Below are 19,913 nucleotides of genomic sequence, written 5' to 3' on the forward strand. Positions count from 1 at the left end.
AAAGACCATAAGGGCCGGATAGATGGAAATCAGTGGGTCAGATTTAGAGGAGAGTTGGCCACTAAAACCACCATGGAAGGAATAAACACACAGCCCCCAGAAACCAGAGAAAACTGACACCCACACAAAACACTGCTCGTCACCTCAATGATCAACAAGATGCAGAAATTCTCAACCATAATCGATCGTCACTGTGTTTCTTTATTACAATTTACATTTACCAAACACTGCCATTTTAACACCAGGTTTAATCCTTTTAAAATGAATGAGTTAAAGTTAATGTTAAACAATCATGACTGGAAAATCTTGACTGTTCTCTGTATCGTGTAGTTTACCACAGCTCTAGTAAGTGTTTACAGCCACTGTTACTGAACTCCAGTGATCAGCTCATCGGTGACAAAGACGCTGAATGAATTCACTCCATTGCTGTAGGTTCTGATGTGTATCCCTCTCTGTGACAAGTCAATCTCCACATTGTCTATCCAAGGAAGACAAAGGGATCACTGGAGATACTGTATCCAGTACTTGTGGAAACCCCAGTGACACTTTGGTCCAAGCTCTGTCCCTAGTTACTGGCTAAAGGCGCATCCTCATTTGGAGCTCAGCTTGTACAAGTCAATGGTTAGAGAGCAGCCATAGGGTGGATAGTGAAACTATAAAGAGTGGAATGGAGGGAGTGATGAGGATGATGTAGGGATGAGAAACCACAGTGAGGAGATTTGAGAGGCTGCAGCCATTTACACCGGAGCAGAGGAGGTTATTTAACAGGAACTTGGTAAAATGATGAAGAGTTTTGATAGGGTGAATAGAGAGAGAATATTTCTTCCGATTAGAGAGTCACTAACAAGGGGCTATTGAGGTTATAAAGGTCACTGAGAGAATGGAAATAGAGATTGGGAGACAATTCTTTATGTAGATTTATGAAAATAAGCCATGTTTTTCTAGATGACCTGGGTAATCGGTGAGAATCTCACATTTAAAGGAAAGAGTGGAAAAAGCATTTTCATCTGAAAAGATGCGGAGATATGGAAATACAGCAACGTAATGGGGTTAGTTCCGTTCTAGCAAAGAGCTAGCACACACATGATGGGTGGAATGGCCTCCTTCAGCATTGTAGGAGGACTCTGTGTTTTTTTTATCTTCTTGTTACGATGGGCTGGAGGCTACGCTGATGACAGGCTCCACACACAGAGGGGTAAATGTCTGGGGCCAACACACCTCCAGCTCTCCAGGGCAATGCAAGGGGATTGACAACCGACTGCAATGGAATAATTCAACAGCTCATATTTACACAGTGACAACAACTGAATAAAACCCTCGAGCTGCTGCAGACCAATATTATCAAATAAAATTTAATACCAAGGCACAAATAGAAATCTGAGGCCCACCTGACCAAAACCTTGGCCAAAGAGACTGGTTGTCAGGAGAATCCTAAAGGAGGAGAGGGAGAGAGAGTGGGAGAGAGAGGTAGGGAGGAGGAGAGGTTTGAGGAGGGAATTCCTGAGCATAAAGCCCAGGTATCTGAAGACACGGCCGCCAATGGGGGAGTGACGAATATCGGGGATGCTGAAGGGGCCAGAATTAGAGGAGCGCAGGGAGGGGTGAGGCCAGGGTTGGAAAATCGAGGCATTGCTGAACTGGGGCCAATGTAAGTCAGCGACCAGAGGGGTGAAGTGAACTGGGTGTGAGTTAGGGCACATACAGCAGGATTCCGGGTGATCTCAATCTGGATTGTGGGGAGAAGGTGGGAGATCAGCCAGAAGTGCGTTGGAACAGACAAGTGGAGGATGAATAAAAGCCCGAATGAGGGTTTCAGCAGCAGATGATCTGAGGCAGGTGTGAAGTCGGGAAAAGATGCGGAAATGGAAAAAGCTGGTGGTCTTAGTGATGGTTCAGATATGAAGTCGGATGTTCCTCTCAGTGAGTAACCCCAGGGAACAGAGAGTGACTCTGTTCAAATTACAGATGATCATTTCCTCTCCTCTATCAGTCCATCATTTCATATTCTGAGCAAAAATCTCTGATCTCACCAAATCTAAACACGATGATGACATTTGGAGGAAGCTTTGCCCATATTAAAGCCCACTTGGCAGCAGCTTCCCCTGCCCAGGATCACCAAACAGAGCAAATATGAGTCAGTGTTTGAATGTGGTGGAGCTGCAGGATATAAAGACTGATCTCTGCGAGGAAAAGGCAGAGCAAGAGAGAGAAACAGCTCCTTCACTCTGAGAAAGCAGCCGGCTACTCCCACAAGAGGCAGAATGAAATCCTTCCTCCTCACCATAGCTGCAGTACAGATCCTCCACTGCTCAGGTAGGTACTGGAGGGAGAGGGACACCTCATAAAGCAGCCACTTATTGGCAGTGAGATTCACTCACTGAGATCTTACCCCTGTGGAAAAAGAATTCACTGAAGGATGCGGCAGAGTTTTGTACAACTTTCCTTTTCTCTCTCCAGGAATACCGAGGCCGAAGGATGCTCTGAGAGCATCAGTTATAAAACTGAACAGAATCACCGAGACCACCAATCTGTGTGGGATAACCAGGAGAAGAGTGAAGGATGTAAGTGTGTCCTGGTCTCAGTGTGTTTCACTGTCTAAAGTCTACCAGAATATTCCTGAGTGCAGTTAGACAGGGATTATTAAACAGGAGCAGAATATTCCATTCCACTCACACTGATGGGGGAATCAGCCCTGAGTAAGAACACTAGATACAGTCAGTCACTAATGACCTGTTTTCCTCTCATTAGATTAATCACACAGGAAAATTGTCCTACAAGGTGGATTTAACATTCTCTGTGAAAGAAACTGTCTGCTCCAAGAATTCCGGACTGGAATTTGATGATCCCAGCTGTCGCTTCCGTTCCAAAAAGACTGCGGTGAGTCCGGAGTTATACTGTCACATCAAACCCCATGTGTACAGGGTTATACCATAGAAACTCCCTGTGTCAGTGCTGAGCTGCTAGTGATAAAGTTGTTAAAAAGGGATTAGATTATAAGAGTAAAGAAACTTAATACAATTAAACAGGGCACTGTGAGGACACTCCTGGAATACCGTGTGCAGTTTTGGTCACCTAACCTCAGGAAGGATGTACTTGCCCAACAGAGTTTGTAAGGAAGGATCACAAGACTGGGAATGAGAATGTTGTCCGAGGGAGAGAGACGGAGTAGACTAGACCTATATTCCCAGGAGAATGAGAGGCGATCGAATTGACGGTTCGAATTCTAAAAGGGACGTATTTGACAGGGTAAATGCTGAAAAATGTTTCCCTAGTAGGAGAATCTAGAACACAGGACCACAGTCTCAGGATAAGGGGTCTTCTATAGTACACAGTTAAGGAGAAACGTCGTCACTCAAAGTGTGGTGAATCTTTGGAATTCTCTACCCCAGAGAGCTGTGTATATTCAAGACAGAGGTCGGTAGATTATTGGGCGCTGAGGGAGTTAAGGGATACGGGATAGGGTGAGAAGGTGAATTGAGGTAGATGATCAGCCATAATCGTATTGAATGTTGGAGCAGGTTGGAGGGGGCTGAATGACCCACATCAGCTCCTATTTCTGATGTTGCTATTCGATATTTGAAAAGAATTGTGCTTTATTTTGACAGGAGAAAGGTTGGTGCAGAAGCCGGGTGGAATATTTTGCTGATGAGGTTTTAGACGTTGATGTGCAGTGTCGAGGTTTGAAGACAGTCGACAGCAACAGTGACTCATCAGAATCGAGTGAAAACAGGATTGAGGTAACATCACAATTCCCCACATCCACACAATGGGATTTCTAACATGCAGATTATTTACAAGATGTCTCATTGGTCACTGCCGTAACCATAGAAATATTCATATTTTATTACAGGTCGAAAACAAATCGAAAGAGAGGTCAATCGAGGAATTGCCAGATGTGAGTATAAACTGTGATTTCTGACAGATTATTGTCATGTTGATCAGAAATATCAACAAGAAAATTTAAAATCCAGGTTGTAACAGTGTCAGGGTGGAGTGAGAGACGGAAATTTATTTTAACCTGAGATACTGGGGGAGGGGGATCCGGAGGCTGAGGCTGAATTGGCTCTTCCTTGGGAAACGAGGGGAACTGTAGATTCAGCACAATAAATCACAATGGATGGAGAATCTCAGTCTCCATGAGTTTTTCCATCGAGCCCACAACCCCACTGTCCCAGGGCTGCAGTGATTATCACTGTGGTGGAGAACAGGAGATGTTTGCTGAGGATTTCCCCAATCCAACACTGAGTCACTGAATCCCAACTCAGAAATATCCCAAGTTCAAAATTCCTCATCCATTATTTAATGTTTATATCTGTGGACTGTAAGGTTTTTAAAATTACTTATAAAATGTATCATTGATCCCCTGTTCTGAATGTAGAAATGTCAATATTTTATTCCAGGTGGGAAGCAAGTCAATAGAATCTTCACTTGAGGAGTCTCGGAATTTAAGTATAATCTGAGATTTGGTGTCAGATGTTTATCAACTACAATAAACTTTTAAAACCCGGATTCAGCACCAACCCTAGAATCTGAGGAATTTATTTAATTAAATCTCCACCTTGAGACATTGGAAGAGGAGAGTCTGAAGCTCAATTGCTGTTGGATTCATCAAGTATAGTTAGCGGATTGTTGGATTGAAGTCATGTGGATGTTTATTACTTACTGAATTTTGGAATATTCTAGACATAGAGAGAACTCTCTCTCCTAACAACAACCATGATAACAGGAGAGATACAAGAGATGGGTCTTGAGTGCAGAATCACTAACATTCTCCTCATCTTATAGATAATAATAACAAAAAGCTACTGCGGATGCTGGAAATCCAAAAGAAAAACAGAATTACCTAGAAAAACTCAGCAGGTCTGGCAGCATCGGTGGAGAAGAAAAGAGTCGGGTCATGTGGACCTGAGACGTCGACTATTTTCTTCTCTACCGATGCTGCCAGACCTGCTGAGTTTTTCCAGGTAATTCTGTTTTTCATATAGATAATAATTTCTGGTTTCTCTCACACAATCAACTCAACAGAGACCGATTAATGGAGAATCTCAGTCTCCATGAGTTTCTCCATCCAGCCCACAGCCCCACTGTCCCAGGGCTGCAGAGATTATCACTGTGGTGGAGAACAGGAGATGTTTGGTGAGGATTTCCCCCCTCCACAACTGAGTCATTGAATCCCAACTCAGAAAAATCCCAAGTTCATAATTCCTCATCTATTATTTAATGTAAGGTTTATTAAATTATTTATAAAATGTCTCGTTAATCCCCTGTTCTGAACGTAGAAATGTTAATATTTTATTCCAGGTGGGAAGCAAGTCAATAGAATCATCACTTGAGGAGTATTGGAATGTGAGTATAATCTGAGATTTGGTGTCAGTTGTTTATCAACTACAATAAACTGTTAAAACCCGGATTCAGCTGCATCAACCCCAGAATCTGAGGAATTTATTTAATTAAATCTCCACCTTGAGACATTGGAAGAAGAGATTCTGATGCTCAATTGCTGTTGGATTCATCAAGTATAGTTAGCGGATTGTTGGATTGAAGTCATGTGGATATTTATTACTTTCTGATTTTTGGAATATTATAGAATCAGAGAGAACTCTCTCTCCTAACAACAACCATGATAACAGGAGAGATACAAGAGATGGGTCATGAGTGCAGCATCATTAACATTCTCCTCATCTTATAGATAATAATTACTGGTTTCTCTCACACACTCAACTCAACAGAGACCGATTAATGGAGAATCTCAGTCTTAATGAGTTTCTCCATCCAGCCCACAGCCCCACTGTCCCAGGGCTGCAGTGATTATCACTGTGGTGAAGAACAGGTGATGTTTGGTGAGGATTTCGCCAATCCAACACTGATTCACTGAATCCCAACTCAGAAATATTCCGAGTTCATAATTACTCATCTATTATTTAATGTAAGATTTATTATATTATTTATAAAATGTCTCATTAGTCCCCTGTTCTGAACATAGAAATGTTAATATTTTATTCCAGGCGGGAAGCAAGTCAATACAATCTTCACATGAGGAGAATCGGAATGTGAGTATAATCTGAGATTTGGTGTCAGATGTTTATCAACTACAATAAACTGTTAAAACCCGGATTCAGCTGCATCAACCCCAGAATCTAAGGAATTTATTTAATTAAATCTCCACTTTGAGACATTGGAAGGGGAGATTCTGATTCTCAATTGCTGTTGGATTCTTCAAGTATAGTTAGCGGATTGTTGGATTGAAGTCTTGTGGATTTTTATTACTTTCTGATTTTTGGAATATTCTAGACATAGAGAGAACTCTCTCTCCTAACAACAACCATGATAACAGGAGAGATACAGGAGATGGTTCATGAGTGCAGCATTATTAACATGCTCCTCATCTTATAGATAATAATTACTGGTTTCTCTCACACACTCAACTCAACAGAGACCGATTAATGGAGAATCTCAGTCTCCATGAGTTTCTCCATCCAGCGCACAGCCCCACTGTCCCAGGGCTGCAGTGACTATCACTGTGGTGGAGAACAGGAGATGTTTGGTGAGGATTTCCCCCCTCCAACACTGAGTCACTGAATCCCAACTCAGAAATATCCCAAGTTCATAATCCCTCATCTATTATTTATTGTTTAAATTTTTGGACAGTAAGGTTTTTTTAAATTATTTATAAAATGTCTCATTAATCCCCTGTTCTGAACGTAGAAATGTTAAAATTTTATTCCAGGTGGGAAGCAAGTCAATAGAATCATCACTTGAGGAGTCTCGGAATGTGAGTATAATCTGAGATTTGGTGTCAGATGTTTATCAACGACAATAAACTGTTAAAACCCGGATTCAGCTGCATCAACCCCAGAATCTGAGGAATTTATTTAATTAAATCTCCACCTTGAGACATTGGAAGAGGAGATTCTGATGCTCAATTGCTGTTGGATTCATCAAGTATAGTTAGCGGATTGTTGGAATGAAGTCATGTGGATGTTTATTACTTTCTGATTTTTGGAATATTATAGAATCAGAGAGAACTCTCTCTCCTAACAACAACCATGATAACAGGAGAGATGCAAGAGATGGGTCATGAGTGCAGCATCATTAACATTCTCCTCATCTTATAGATAATAATAACAAAAAGCTACTGCGGATGCTGGAAATCCATAAGAAAAACAGAATTACCTGGAAAAACTCAGCAGGTCTGGCAGCTTCGGTGGAGAAGAAAACAGTCGGGTCATGTGGACCCAAAAATCGACCCTTTTCTTCTCTACCGATGCTGCCAGACCTGCTGAGTTTTTCCAGGTAATTCTGTTTTTCTTATAGATAATAATTACTGGTTTCTCTCACACACTCAACTCAACAGAGAGCGATTAATGGAGAATCTCAGTCTCCATGAGTTTCTCCATCCAGCCCACAGCTCCACTGTCCCAGGGCTGCAGTGATTATCACTGTGGTGAAGAACAGGTGATGTTTGGTAAGGATTTCCCCACTGCAACACTGAGTTACTGAATCCCAACTCAGAAATATCCCAAGATCATAATTCCTCATCTATTATTTAATGTAAGGTTTTTTAAATTATTTATAAAATGTCTCATTAATCCCCTGTTCTGAATGTAGAAATGTTAATATTTTATTCCAGGCGGGAAGCAAGTCAATAGAATCTTCACTTGAGGAGTCTCGGAATGTGAGTATAATCTGAGATTTGGTGTCAGATGTTTATCAACTACAATAAACTGTTAAAACCCGGATTCAGCTGCATCACACCAGAATCTGGGTTATCTCCATGTTCTCATTTATTTAAATGTATGTCTGGAGCTGATATATTTAAAGGATTCACATTTCCTCATTTATGGTTTTAATTATCAATTGCCTAAAGATAATGTCAATGCTCAATATTCATTATAAATTCTCATTGATTCCCTGTGACAAACCCATAAATCTGAATGTTTTCATACAGGTGAAAAGCAAATCAGCAGAAAGATCGCTTGATGTGTCTTCATACGTGAGTATAAACCGGGACTGTTTGTCCGACAGTTGCCTCTTGACCATCAACAACAATTGAACATTGACCTCAGATTGAACTCAGTCCATCTGAAAATGACCGTCTGTTGATTCTGTTCATTCCAGGAAGACAATGATGATTCAAGAGCCCGACACTAACCATGAATGAAACTTCTGAAAGACCGAGCTTGGTGTGAACACAAGAAAACCTCATTCTGATTCAAGAAGATGTTATCAATTGTACTTTACTTGATCATATATCAGGGCGGGAGGGGCCTGGGGTTCCTGACTGTACATTTTACTGTAACTGGGAGATTCTGTAGTTTGTAAATGTTCTGTCCTTTGGTGTGTTTTGTTGTCTTGTATTCTGTGGATCACATTAAAAGTGTAAAGAGAATATTCCCTGATGTTCTCCGAATGTTGTTTCTCATGTCACAGATGGGATGGGTGTTCAGGCAGACACAGCTCTCGAACCAGCCTGTAAATCATCAATAACAGGGCAGGAGTTTACATCGTGTGGGTGGGTGGGCTTGTTCCCCACCCGAATCGACCTGCAATAGCGCCAGATGATGCTAGGCGGGTTTCCTGATGTCATCTTGCACACTCGCAATCGTGAGGTCAGCGGGCACACGGGTATCAGAGCCGTGCCCGCCCACAATTAAGTGGCCGCTTAATGTCATTAAAAAGACAATGGTTTGTGATTTTCCATCACCCACACGATTTCACATTCACCGCACGGGCAGGCGGGCAGATCACTTTTAATGAAACCGCACAAGGGCAGAATAAACCCTGTCAGCAGCATTGCCAGTGTGAGGAGTCAGGAGTTTGGGAGATAGTTTGCTGCTGGCTGCTTATTGGAACTTGGCAGCTTCATTTCTGTTCTGAGCTACGTTCTTAGCTTTACCAGGCTTTATTTCAGGACTACAGTCTTCTTGCAGGGGAGAGAGCTCATCCTGAGTGAGACACAGCCAGAGTGAATGTGGGTATTGGCAATTTGGTGCACAGTCGGAATTCGGTGCAGTGGGGAAGAGATGCTCTTTGGATTTTTCCTTTGCTATCCAACTTCTTAAACCTTCAGAGAATGGCCTTGCCCTGCAGCAGCACTAGAGGCTGAAAGGGAAAGACATGACTGGTAAGTAGTGGGAAAGGTCGGGGAAGTATTTACAAATTTAATCGCTTATAGTTCAAGTTCTTTTTGTGGTTTATAGTTTGTATATTCTATAGCAACGAGGGTCAGGAAAGAAGGGCCCTAGAGTAATTGATTTATAAGGTTTAATTTAAAGGGATAAGTCATGGCAGGAGAGCTCAAAGCCGTGGTGTGCTCCTCGTGCTCCATGTGGGAAGCCGGGGACATTTCCAGTGCCCGGGACCAGCATGTGTACAGGAAGTGTGTCCAGCTGCAGCTCCTGGAAGCTCGGGTTTCAAAGCTGGAACGGCGGCTGGGGACACTGTGGAGCATCCGCGAGTCTGAGAGCATCGTGGATAGCACGTTTAGAGAGGTGGTCACACCGCAGATGAAGGGACTTGAGGAAGGAAGGGAATGGGTAACCACCAGGCAGTCCAAGAGAAACAGGCAGGTAGTTCAGGAGTCCCCTGGGTTCTCACTCGCAAATCGGTATTCCATTTTGAAGGCTGATGAGGGCGCTGGTTCCTCCAGGGAGTGCGGACAGACCCAAGCTTCTGGCACCACAAGCATCCTGTCTTTACAGGAGGGGAGGAAGAGAGGAAGACCAATAGTAACCGGGGATTCTATAGTCAGGGGAACAGATAGGCGCTACTGTGGCCGTCAACGTGACTCCAGGATGGTCTGTTGTCTCCCTGGCGCCAGGGTCCGGGATGTCACTGAACGGCTACAGGGCATCCTGAAGGGGGAGGGAGTTAAGGCAGAGGTCATGGTACATGTTGGTACCAATGACATAGGTAGAAACAGGGATGAGGTCTTGCATCAAGGATTCAGGGAATTAGGCAGTAGACTAAAAAGCAAGACCTCTCGGGTTGTAATCTCTGGATTACTCCCAGTGCCACGTGCTAGTGAGTTCAGAAATAGGAGAATAGCGCAGATGAATACGTGGTTTAAGAGTTGGTGCATGAGGGAGGGTTTTAGATTCCTGGATCACTGGGACCGTTTCTGGGGAAGGTGGGACCTGTACAAGTGGGACGGTCTACATCTGAACCAGAGCGGGACTAACATCCTTGCGGGCGGGTTTGCTAGTGCTGTTGGGAGGAGTTTAAACTAATTCAGCAGGGGGAGGGGACACAGAATGTTAGCAGAGTAGGGACACATCATAATACAGTAAAACAATCAAGTCAGAGGGAGTACAGCTGCATTAAGTTTCTAGGGAGTAAGGCAAGGCTGGATGGCCTCTACTTTAATGGAGTATTACAGGTAAAACGGATGAGTTAAGGGTGAGGATAGACCCTCAGATAGTCAGCAGGAAGTGAGGAGCAAATATGTGCACAATTTGTGGAGGTGTGTAAAATCAATAACAATAGGGTAATTATATCAGGTGATTTCAACTTTCCCAACATTAATTGGGATAGACATAGTGTTCAGGGTTTGGATGTAGTGAATTTCTTGAAATGTGCACAGGAGAACCTTTTAGGTCAATATGTAGAGGGTCCAACAAGGGATGGCGCATTGCTCGACCTAATTCTGGGGAATGAAGCCAGACAGGTGGCTCAGGTGGTGGTGGACGAGCATTTTACCGATTGCAACCACAACATGGTACAGTTTAAGTTTGTTATGGACAAAGAAATAGACAAGTTGCAAAAAAATGTTTTGGACTGGAGGAGAGTGGATTTTAGTAAAATAAGGCAGGATCTGGCCAAGGTAGACTGGGAACAGCTACTTGTGGGGAAATCTACAGAGGAACAGTGGAGGGTGTTCAAAAAGGAAATGTGGAGGGTACAGGTTCAACATGTTCCCTCTAGGGTGATAGGAAGGAGTAACAAGCCCAGAGAACCATGGATGACCAGAGATATACAGGTTACGATGAGAAGGAAAAAGAGGCTTTTAGCAGGTACAAGAGAAGCAAATCAGCGGAGGCATTAGTGGAGTACAGAAAGTGCAGGGTGGAGCATAAGAAAGCAATTAGGAGAGCAAAGAGGGGATATGAGAAAGCTCTGGCTGGTAAAAGTAGGGAAAATCCCAAGATATTCTATAAGTATATCAATGGGAAGAGTATAACCAGGGAAAGAGTAGGGCCCATAAGGTACCAAGGGGGCAATCTATGGGTGGAGCCAGAGGACATCGCTAGAGTGTTGAATGAATACTTCACATCCGTCTACACCCAAGAGAATGAGGATGAAGGTATTGAACTCTGGGAGAGAGTCTGCGAGGTTCTTGAGCAAATTGATATAGGGAGTGACAAGGTATTGGAGGTGTTGGCAGGCTTAAAAGTGGACAAATCTCCAGGTCTGGATGATTTGTGTCCCAGATTGCTGAGGGAGGCAAGGGAGGAGATCGCAGGGGCTATGAACCAAATTTTTAATTCCTCTCTGGCCACGGGGGAGGTGCCAGAGGACTGGAGAACAGCGAATGGGGTTCTGCTATTTAAGAAGGGTTGTGGAGATAAGCCAGGGAACTACAGGCCAGTGAGTCTCACGTCAGAGGTAGGGGAACTATTGGAGAAAATTCTGAAGGAGAGAATCTATCTCCACTTGGAGAGGCAAGGTTTGATCAGGGATAGTCAGCATGGCTTTGTCAGAGGGATGTCATGCCTAACAAATTTGATTGAATTTTTTGAGGAGGTGACCAGGTGTGTAGATGAGGGTAGTGTAGTTGATGTAGTTCATATGGATTTCAGCAAAGCCTTTGACAAGGTCCCACATGGGAGACTTATAAAGAAGGCAAATGTACATGGGATACCGGGTAATTTGATAAGGTGGATTCAAACTTGGCTTAGGAGACAGAGGGTGATGACAGAAGGATACTTTAGTGGCTGGAAGACAGTGTCCAGTGGCGTACCACAGGGAACTGTGCTGGGTCCCCTATTATTCGTCATTTATATAAACGACATAGACGACTATGTAGGGGGTAGGATTATTAAGTTTGTGGATGACACAAAGATTGGCCGGGTGGTTAACAGTGAGGTTGAGTGTCTTGGGCTACAGGAAGATATAGACGGGATGGCCAAATTGGCAGATAAGTGGCAGATGGAATTTAACCCTGAAAAGTGTGAGGTGATACACTTTGGAAGGAGTAATTTGACAAGGAAGCACTCCATGAATGGCATGACACTAGGAAGTTCTGAGGAACAAAGGGACCTTGGCGTGTGTGTCCATAGATCTCTGAAGGCAGAGGGGCATGTTAGTGGGTTGGTGAAAAAGGCATATGGGACATTTGCCTTTATTAATCGAAGCATAGATTACAAAAGTAGGGAGATCATGTTGGAGTTGTATAGAACCTTGGTGAGGCCACAGCTGGAGTACTGTGTGCAGTTCTAGTCACCACATTATAGGAAGGATGTGATTGCACTGGAGGGGGTGCAGAAGAGATTCACCAGGATGTTGCCTGGGGTGAGACATTAAGTTATGAAGAGAGGTTGGATAGACTCGGGTTGTTTTTGTTGGAGCAGAGAAGACTGAGGGGCAACCAGATCGAGGTGTACAAGATTATGAGGGGCATGGACAGGGTGGATAGGGAGCAGCTGTTCCCCTTAGTTGAAGGGTCAGTTGAAGGGTCATGATTACTCGAAACGTCAACTGTACTCTTCTCCGCCGATGCTGCCAGACCTGCTGAGTTTTTCCAGGATTTTTTTATTTTTTGACAAGGAGTCACAAGTTCAAGGTGAGAGGCAGCAGGTTTAGGGGGGATGTGAGGAAAAACTTTTTTACCCAGAGGGTGGTGAGGGTCTGGAATGCGCTGCCTGGGAGGGTGGTGGAGGCGGGTTGCCTCACATCCTTTAAAAAGTACCTGGATGAGCACTTGGCACGTCATAACATTCAAGGCTATGGGCCAAGTGCGGGTAAATGGGATTAGGTAGGTAGGTCAGGTGTTTCTCACGTGTCGGTGCAGACTCGATGGGCCGAAGGGCCTCTTCTGCACTGTGTGATTCTGTGATTCAGTGGTTCGTTGCTGTCACCAAGGCCCCCAGAGGATTCAGATCGTGTGGACCCTTCCAGGTATCAGGCAGCCTTCCCTTACCCTGGTGATGGGGATTGTTTTCTCCGCTGGGGGTACCTCCTCTGAGGAGGAAGAGAGGGGCAGGAGGGAGAGGAGGCCGGGTGTCCCAATGCAGCTTCCAGGGGAGGGATCTGTGGGAGGAGAGGCGCAGGCACAAGGGGCGCAGGGCCAGCAGGTAGTCCAAGGCGGAAGGGGCCACAGAAGACGCCACTATCCTGCTGCCAGGGTTTACAGGTGGCGATGCAGCTACCTCAATATGTCCGAGGTGCAATGCTGAAGGTGGCTCCGACTCTCAAGGGAGACAGTGACCTCCATCCATCAGAGGATCGGGCCTGAGATCAGCTCCAACTGTGTGGTTGGACACCCCATGCCAGTGGCTCTGAAGGTCACAGTGACCTTCTATACCTCCAGCTCTTTCCAGGGCTCAGTGGGGGATCTGTGTGGAGTGTCCAGATCAGCTGTCCACAGTTGTGTCAAACTGGTGACAGAAGCTCTGTTCAGGTGGGTACTGACCTTTATTCTTTACCGTACGGACGAGGCCAGTCAGACACAGCGAGCCAGAGGCTTCGTGTCCATTGCTGGCTTCCCCCGTGTCCAGGGTGCTATAGACTGTACACATGTGCCCATCAAGGCGCCAGCGAGTGAGCCCGGTGCCTTCATCAACAGGAAGGGCTTCCACTCCATGAACGTGCAGATAGTGTGTGATTACAGGATGCTGATTCTACAAGTCTGTGCAAGGTACCCAGGCAGCTCCCACAACGCCTACATCCTCAGACACTCCCAGGTGCCGGGGCTCTTCAGTGCTCCAGCCCGGCTGGATGGATGGCTGCTGGGTGACAAGGGCTATCCCCTCAGAAGGTGGCTCATGACGCCTCTCCACTATCCAAGAACAGAAGCTGAGCAGCGGTACAATAGGAGCCAGGGCACCACAAGGGCTGTGGTGGAGAGAACCATCGGTCTTCTCAAGATGCGCTTCTGATGCCTGGACCGTTCAGTGGGTGCACTCCAATACCCCCAGAGTGGGTGTCGCTGATAGTGGTTGCAGGCTGCACTCTCCACAATCTGGCACTGACAAGGGGGAGACCCACTGGGGGAAGAGGGTCTTGAGGCAGCGCCACAGGCCACAGAGGATGGATCCAGTAGTGAGTCAGGAGGGGAGCGCGGTGAGGAGAATGCTGAGGGGATGGAGACAGACCTCGGTAACCTCCAGGGAGGCAGGGACACCAGGGACGCTGTGGTAAAGTCGAGCGCTATGTACCTTTAAGAGAATGTTGTCAGTTGACCATGTGACTGTATTGACCAATCACTACACAGCGCGGGGTACTGGAGCTGGAGGTGATTGAAGAAGCTCACATGGTTTTAATGCTCTGTTCTTAGTTCCAATAAACCCCCAGCGTTTGTTCAGTTAACCAGTCTCTCTGTCTATATTGTTTCCAGCACCAACTAATGTGTTCATATCAAGGGTACAGCTGGCATTCACTGGGCAAAGCAAACCTGATACCCAAAAACATCAAAGATCCCTTAATCCAACTCTCCTTCAGCCAGACTGGCAAAGATCTGCTCCCACCTCATGCCAGGGCTGTCACCTCCATCCTGGATGGCCAAATGTCCCTTTCCTTTGAACCCGAAATCCACTCAGTGCCTGTGGAATAAAGTTTCCAGCCACTCCCGTCCAGCATTACAGACCGACGTGTCCCTGCACCTAGAAAACAACTGAAGCAGACACAGGCCATTAACACAAAAGCTACATTGATATCATGTTGTCACTGACAGCAAATGGACAGAACAATATCTGCTGTTAATGGTCACACCAGTAAATATATTAACAGACACGGCACAACCGGAGATCACCTGTCACCTGTCCCTCTTCTGCTCAAGGTGCCTTTAACTTACGTTTGTGGGCGCTACATCTTGGTGCCCTCTCCCCCTCGCTGGCACTGCCATTGGAGACAGGCTGCTGACTCTGCTGTCCTGTTGGCCTCGATGACATTGGTGGGCATCCTCTTGCCTCTGGAGCCTGTGCTGGCCCCGCCTGGGAGGGAGCGGCCAGTGCCATGGTTGGCATCTCCCAGTCATCGCAGCCTCATCAGATGCCACAGTCACTGGCAGAGGGGCAGAGGAGCTGCTGCCATCAACTGGAGCGCCCTGAGAGGAGCCCCCAGAGACCCCAAGCAGCTCATGCGCCAACATGAGGTCTCTCTGGACCTCCCCGCTCTCCATTGATGAACAGGCACCGAGCTGGGTTACTGGGTGCCCCATCCGTCTCCCACACTGTCACTGACCTCAGTGCCTGTGTGAGGGAAGCAGGTCCGAGCACAACCCCAGGAACCCCTCATTCTGTCCCTGGAGCTGCCTCTCCATGAGAGTCACCACTCTCTCAATGGAGGAGTCAGTGTGCACGGCCATGAGGGTCAATGCAGTGCTGATACTCCGCATGGACTCCTCCATAACAGAGACCATGGCACGCAGATCCTCATGGATCTCTGCAATTGGTTAATACAATCAGGTGGTCAATCTGCTCACTTTCTCTTAAAGGTGTATTGCATCTCAGATAACCACAATCTCCAATCAGAGAATCTAACCAAATCCTCCTGACATTCAATAACATTACCATTACTGAATCCCCCACTATCAACATCCTGGGGTTACCATTGACCAGGAACTGAACAATGACCATGGACTCACCATATCAATACTGTGGCTCTAAGAGCAGGTCAGAGGCTGGGAATCCTGCGGAGAGTAACTCACCTCCTGACTCCCCAAAGCCTGCCCACCATCTACAAGGAACAAGTCAGGAGTGTGATGGAATACTCCCCACTTGCCTGGATGAGTGCAGCTCCCACAACACTCAAGAAGCTTCACACCATCCAGCGTGACAGCACACACACACACATACACACACAAACACACACACACACACACACAAACACACACTCACACACATACACACACACACACAGACACACAAACACACACAGACACACAAACACACACACAGACACACAAACACACACAGACACACTCATAGACACACAAACACACACACACACACACACACAAAGACACACAAACACACACACACAGAGACACACAAACACACACACACACACACAGACACACAAACACACACAGACACACTCAGACACACAAACACACACACACACACAGACACACAAACACACACATACACACACAGACACACAAACACACACAGACACACTCAGACACACAAACGCAGACACACAAACACAGACACACACAGACACATAAACACACACAGACACACACACAGACACACAGACACACAAACACACACACACACACACAGACACACAGACACACACACAGACATACAAACACACACACATACACACAGACACACGCACAGACACACACAGACGCACACACAGACGCACAAACACACACAGACACACAAACACACACACAGACGCACAGACACACACACATACACACAAACACACACACATACACACAGACACACAAACACACGCACAGACACACACAGACACAGACACACACACAGACGCACAAACGCACACAGACACACAAACACACACACAGACACACAAACACATCCTCACACAAACACACACACACAAACACACACACTCACACACTCATACACAGTCGCTCCTACAATCCTCACTGATGAAGACACTGACTCAGAGCTGCCTCCATGTGGGGAAACAAGGAACAGCCGGATCAGGAAAATCCCAGCTTTAGATATTGGAATCCTGTCCCTGGTAAGATCAGTGACACAGCAAAAGCTGCTCCCAGAGTCACTCTCAGAACCCCTGTTCCAATCTCACAGCTCAAATAAACCCCCACAAGCCGAAACAGACATTTCCCATCCAAACTCTTCCTGTTTTCCTCTCTGTGTATTTTAAATGAAACATTCCTGACAATCTTCAGGATTTCAAAATAAAACAGGCACAGGAACCTCAATCTAACAGACCCTAGAGAGAGAGAGAGAACAGGTTACCAATCCTGATTTAACTTCTTATATCCAAAAGGCAATGGGTTTGACATAAACTGATCACATTGTGTGAATTTGTGTGGACACAGTTACATGAAAATGGGATTTATTATGAATAGATCATGATTCTTTTCAAAATTCCCTTACAATAAATGGTGAATAGTTACACGATCCAGTTACCAAACACACACAGTCTGATCCAAACCAGTGATATCAGCAAGAACAGAGCATGAAGAGTGTGGGAATGATTCAATGGTGAGAATGGATTCCATTCCAATCTCCCCCTGGCGATGGGCTTGTGTCTCAGCACCAACACCTTTCGCCCTCACAAAACTCAGGCACTGTCACCGTGAAGATGTTGTGAATGTTCAGCACAGGAGCTTTCCAATTCCATTCATGTCCCCTCACTCCCACAGTCCTGCTCCATTACAATGAGGGACCTGCAGCAGTTGGAGGACACATTTCATATTATAAAGTCTCAGAGGGGGTAAAACTCCCAAACTGCCCCTTCTCCCCCTCACAATCCTCTTCTCCTTCACATTATTTACACTCACATGATGTTCTGTGTTGGTGATGGGGGTGTAATAAATATTTTCCAGCAGGAACGAGCTCACTGTTTATTCCCCTAAACTAGTATTGACCATCCCCCCGGCCTTTTGATGTCCTTCAGTCTTGTCCTTTCCCCTCCCCCACAGAGCCTGAGGCCTACGCACAGCCCCCAGTGACTGAGCAGGAAGGAAGGCATGACCACAGACTTCTCCACAAGTGTCAATAAGGCCCCTGTCCAAAACAACTCTCTGGATGGAGAAGCTACACTTGCAGATGAGAGGCCTCTGTTATCAGGGATGTAGGTCTCCTCCAAACAACAACAACAACAACAACTTGTACTGACGCAACATTCCCGAATAAATCATCCCAAGGATTTGAATCAGACTGAAGGCATGCTCGGTATTTACAATACTCGGCTAACCAATCACAGCTTGGATATCATTGTTCCTGAGCTTGTCCAGAAACTTTAATCTGTACCCGGACCATTGTAATCCTGGAATATAAGAGGGAATTAGGAAACAGACTCTGTCAGATCACAAGAGAAGATGAACAACACACATGGAGGGGTTGTGATTCGGTTTTGGGTGTGTTCATGCCCGTGTGTCTCTGGGTCTCTGACACCTCAAAGAGAGAGGGAACCCACACGAGACAGGGTGAATCAGATCAATGCCAGTGTTACCCACAGTAAACACAATGGGATACGCTCCTCACTGGGGGTATCTACAATGCTGTGGAATAGCAAATGGGTAACAAATCATGTTGGTGTAAACATCACTGAGGGTTGAATTTAATCTGGATCGATGGCCGAGTGGGGACAGACTCTGTCTGATGTGGTGCTGAGGGACACAGGCCCAGAGTGACCAGATTCAATGATTGGTCTCTGCTCAGTCAACTGATCTCAGCTCCAAAGACATGTGAAGAGTGAGAATTGGTGTCTTCATTCCTGGGCTGTGCTGGGATTGGGAACAGCCAGGATTCCCGATCTGCTGATCCCATGTTGTGTGTGTATGTTTTAAATCCGTGTGTGTTTGTCCCCTGTCGCTGGTCGACAGTGAAATGGCTGATCCACGGTCACTGTCTGGTGCTGAACTTGTAAAGTCTTCTTATCATGTCCACGGACAGTCTATACACGGCCCAGCCAGAACTGGACACATTTTTGCACCTTGTTGTTGAATTCGGCAAAATCTGCAACAGTGCAGGGTTCCTCTAGCGATAGGCATTGCAGGAGATGTTGCATAGCCTGTGGCTCAGCTCCACATTCACAAGTTGTCGGTCAGGTTGTTTCTCCCCATTTGCTTAGTGACACCTTGTAAAGTGATCGAGCTTTGATCAGGAGGGCAGTGTCTGAACTCAAGTCACACAAAATGAGGACCCAACTCACCGCCATTGTAGCCACTGGGCTAAACTGACCCTCCTTGGATTCAAGCCTCTGACCATTAACATTGAGGTGATATTGAGGATGGATGTTGGTGCTTATCAGGGGGTTATTAAAGATGAACAATAATAACATTTTTACCCAGCAATGGCCATATCCTATGAATGAATATGAAAATACCACACACTGATCGGTTAGTGAGAGGTGATTCTAATAGAACAGATGAAAGAATCGAATTTGGCTTCCCCAGGGAGTATTTTAGGGATTTACAGTGTGGTGTTAGCCAGGCACAGTGTGAATGTTTCAGTTCGGAGGTAATTCTGCTTAGAATCCTTTTGAAACTTTTGTCTGTACATTTCCGATTGAGCAATCAGCAAACTGGGCTGGAATTATCCTGCATGTGACTGGGAATTGAGGAATGTTTCCCAAAGACCATAAGGGCCGGGTAGATGAGAATCAGTGGGTCAGATTTAGAGGAGAGTTGGCCACTAAAACCACCATGGAAGGAATAAACACACAGCCCCCAGAAACCAGAGAAAACTGACACCCACACAAAACACTGCTCGTCACCTCAATGACCGACAAGATGCAGAAATACTCAACCATAATCGATCGTCACTGTGTGTCTTTATTACAATTTACATTTACCAAACACTGCCATTTTAACACCAGGTTTAACCCTTTTAAAATGAATGAGTTAAAGTTAATGTTAAACACTCATGACTGGAAATTCTTGACTGTTCTCTGTATCGTCTAGTTTACCACAGCCCTAGTGTTTACAGCCACTGTTACTGAAATCGATAGATCAGCTCATCGATGATAAAGACGCTGAATGAATTCGCTCCATTGCTGTCGGTTCTGATGTGTATCCCTCT

At 45.6% G+C, this 19,913-nt stretch overlaps 1 protein-coding gene across 1 annotated transcript; it reads left to right on the plus strand.

Moving 5' to 3' along the window:
* The first annotated feature begins 2,181 nt into the window (after positions 1-2,181).
* LOC144686953 (secreted phosphoprotein 24-like) lies at positions 2,182-3,919 on the plus strand. Its single transcript, XM_078552798.1, has 5 exons — positions 2,182-2,313; positions 2,458-2,561; positions 2,749-2,877; positions 3,606-3,737; positions 3,851-3,919. Exons 1-5 carry the CDS (start codon positions 2,262-2,264, stop codon positions 3,917-3,919), a joined length of 486 nt encoding a protein of 161 aa, XP_078408924.1. The 5' UTR covers positions 2,182-2,261.
* Positions 3,920-19,913: the final 15,994 nt, after the last annotated feature.

This window comes from Cetorhinus maximus, chromosome 11 (genome assembly GCF_964194155.1).
Source record: "Cetorhinus maximus chromosome 11, sCetMax3.hap1.1, whole genome shotgun sequence".
NCBI classification, from domain to species: Eukaryota; Metazoa; Chordata; class Chondrichthyes; order Lamniformes; family Cetorhinidae; genus Cetorhinus; species Cetorhinus maximus.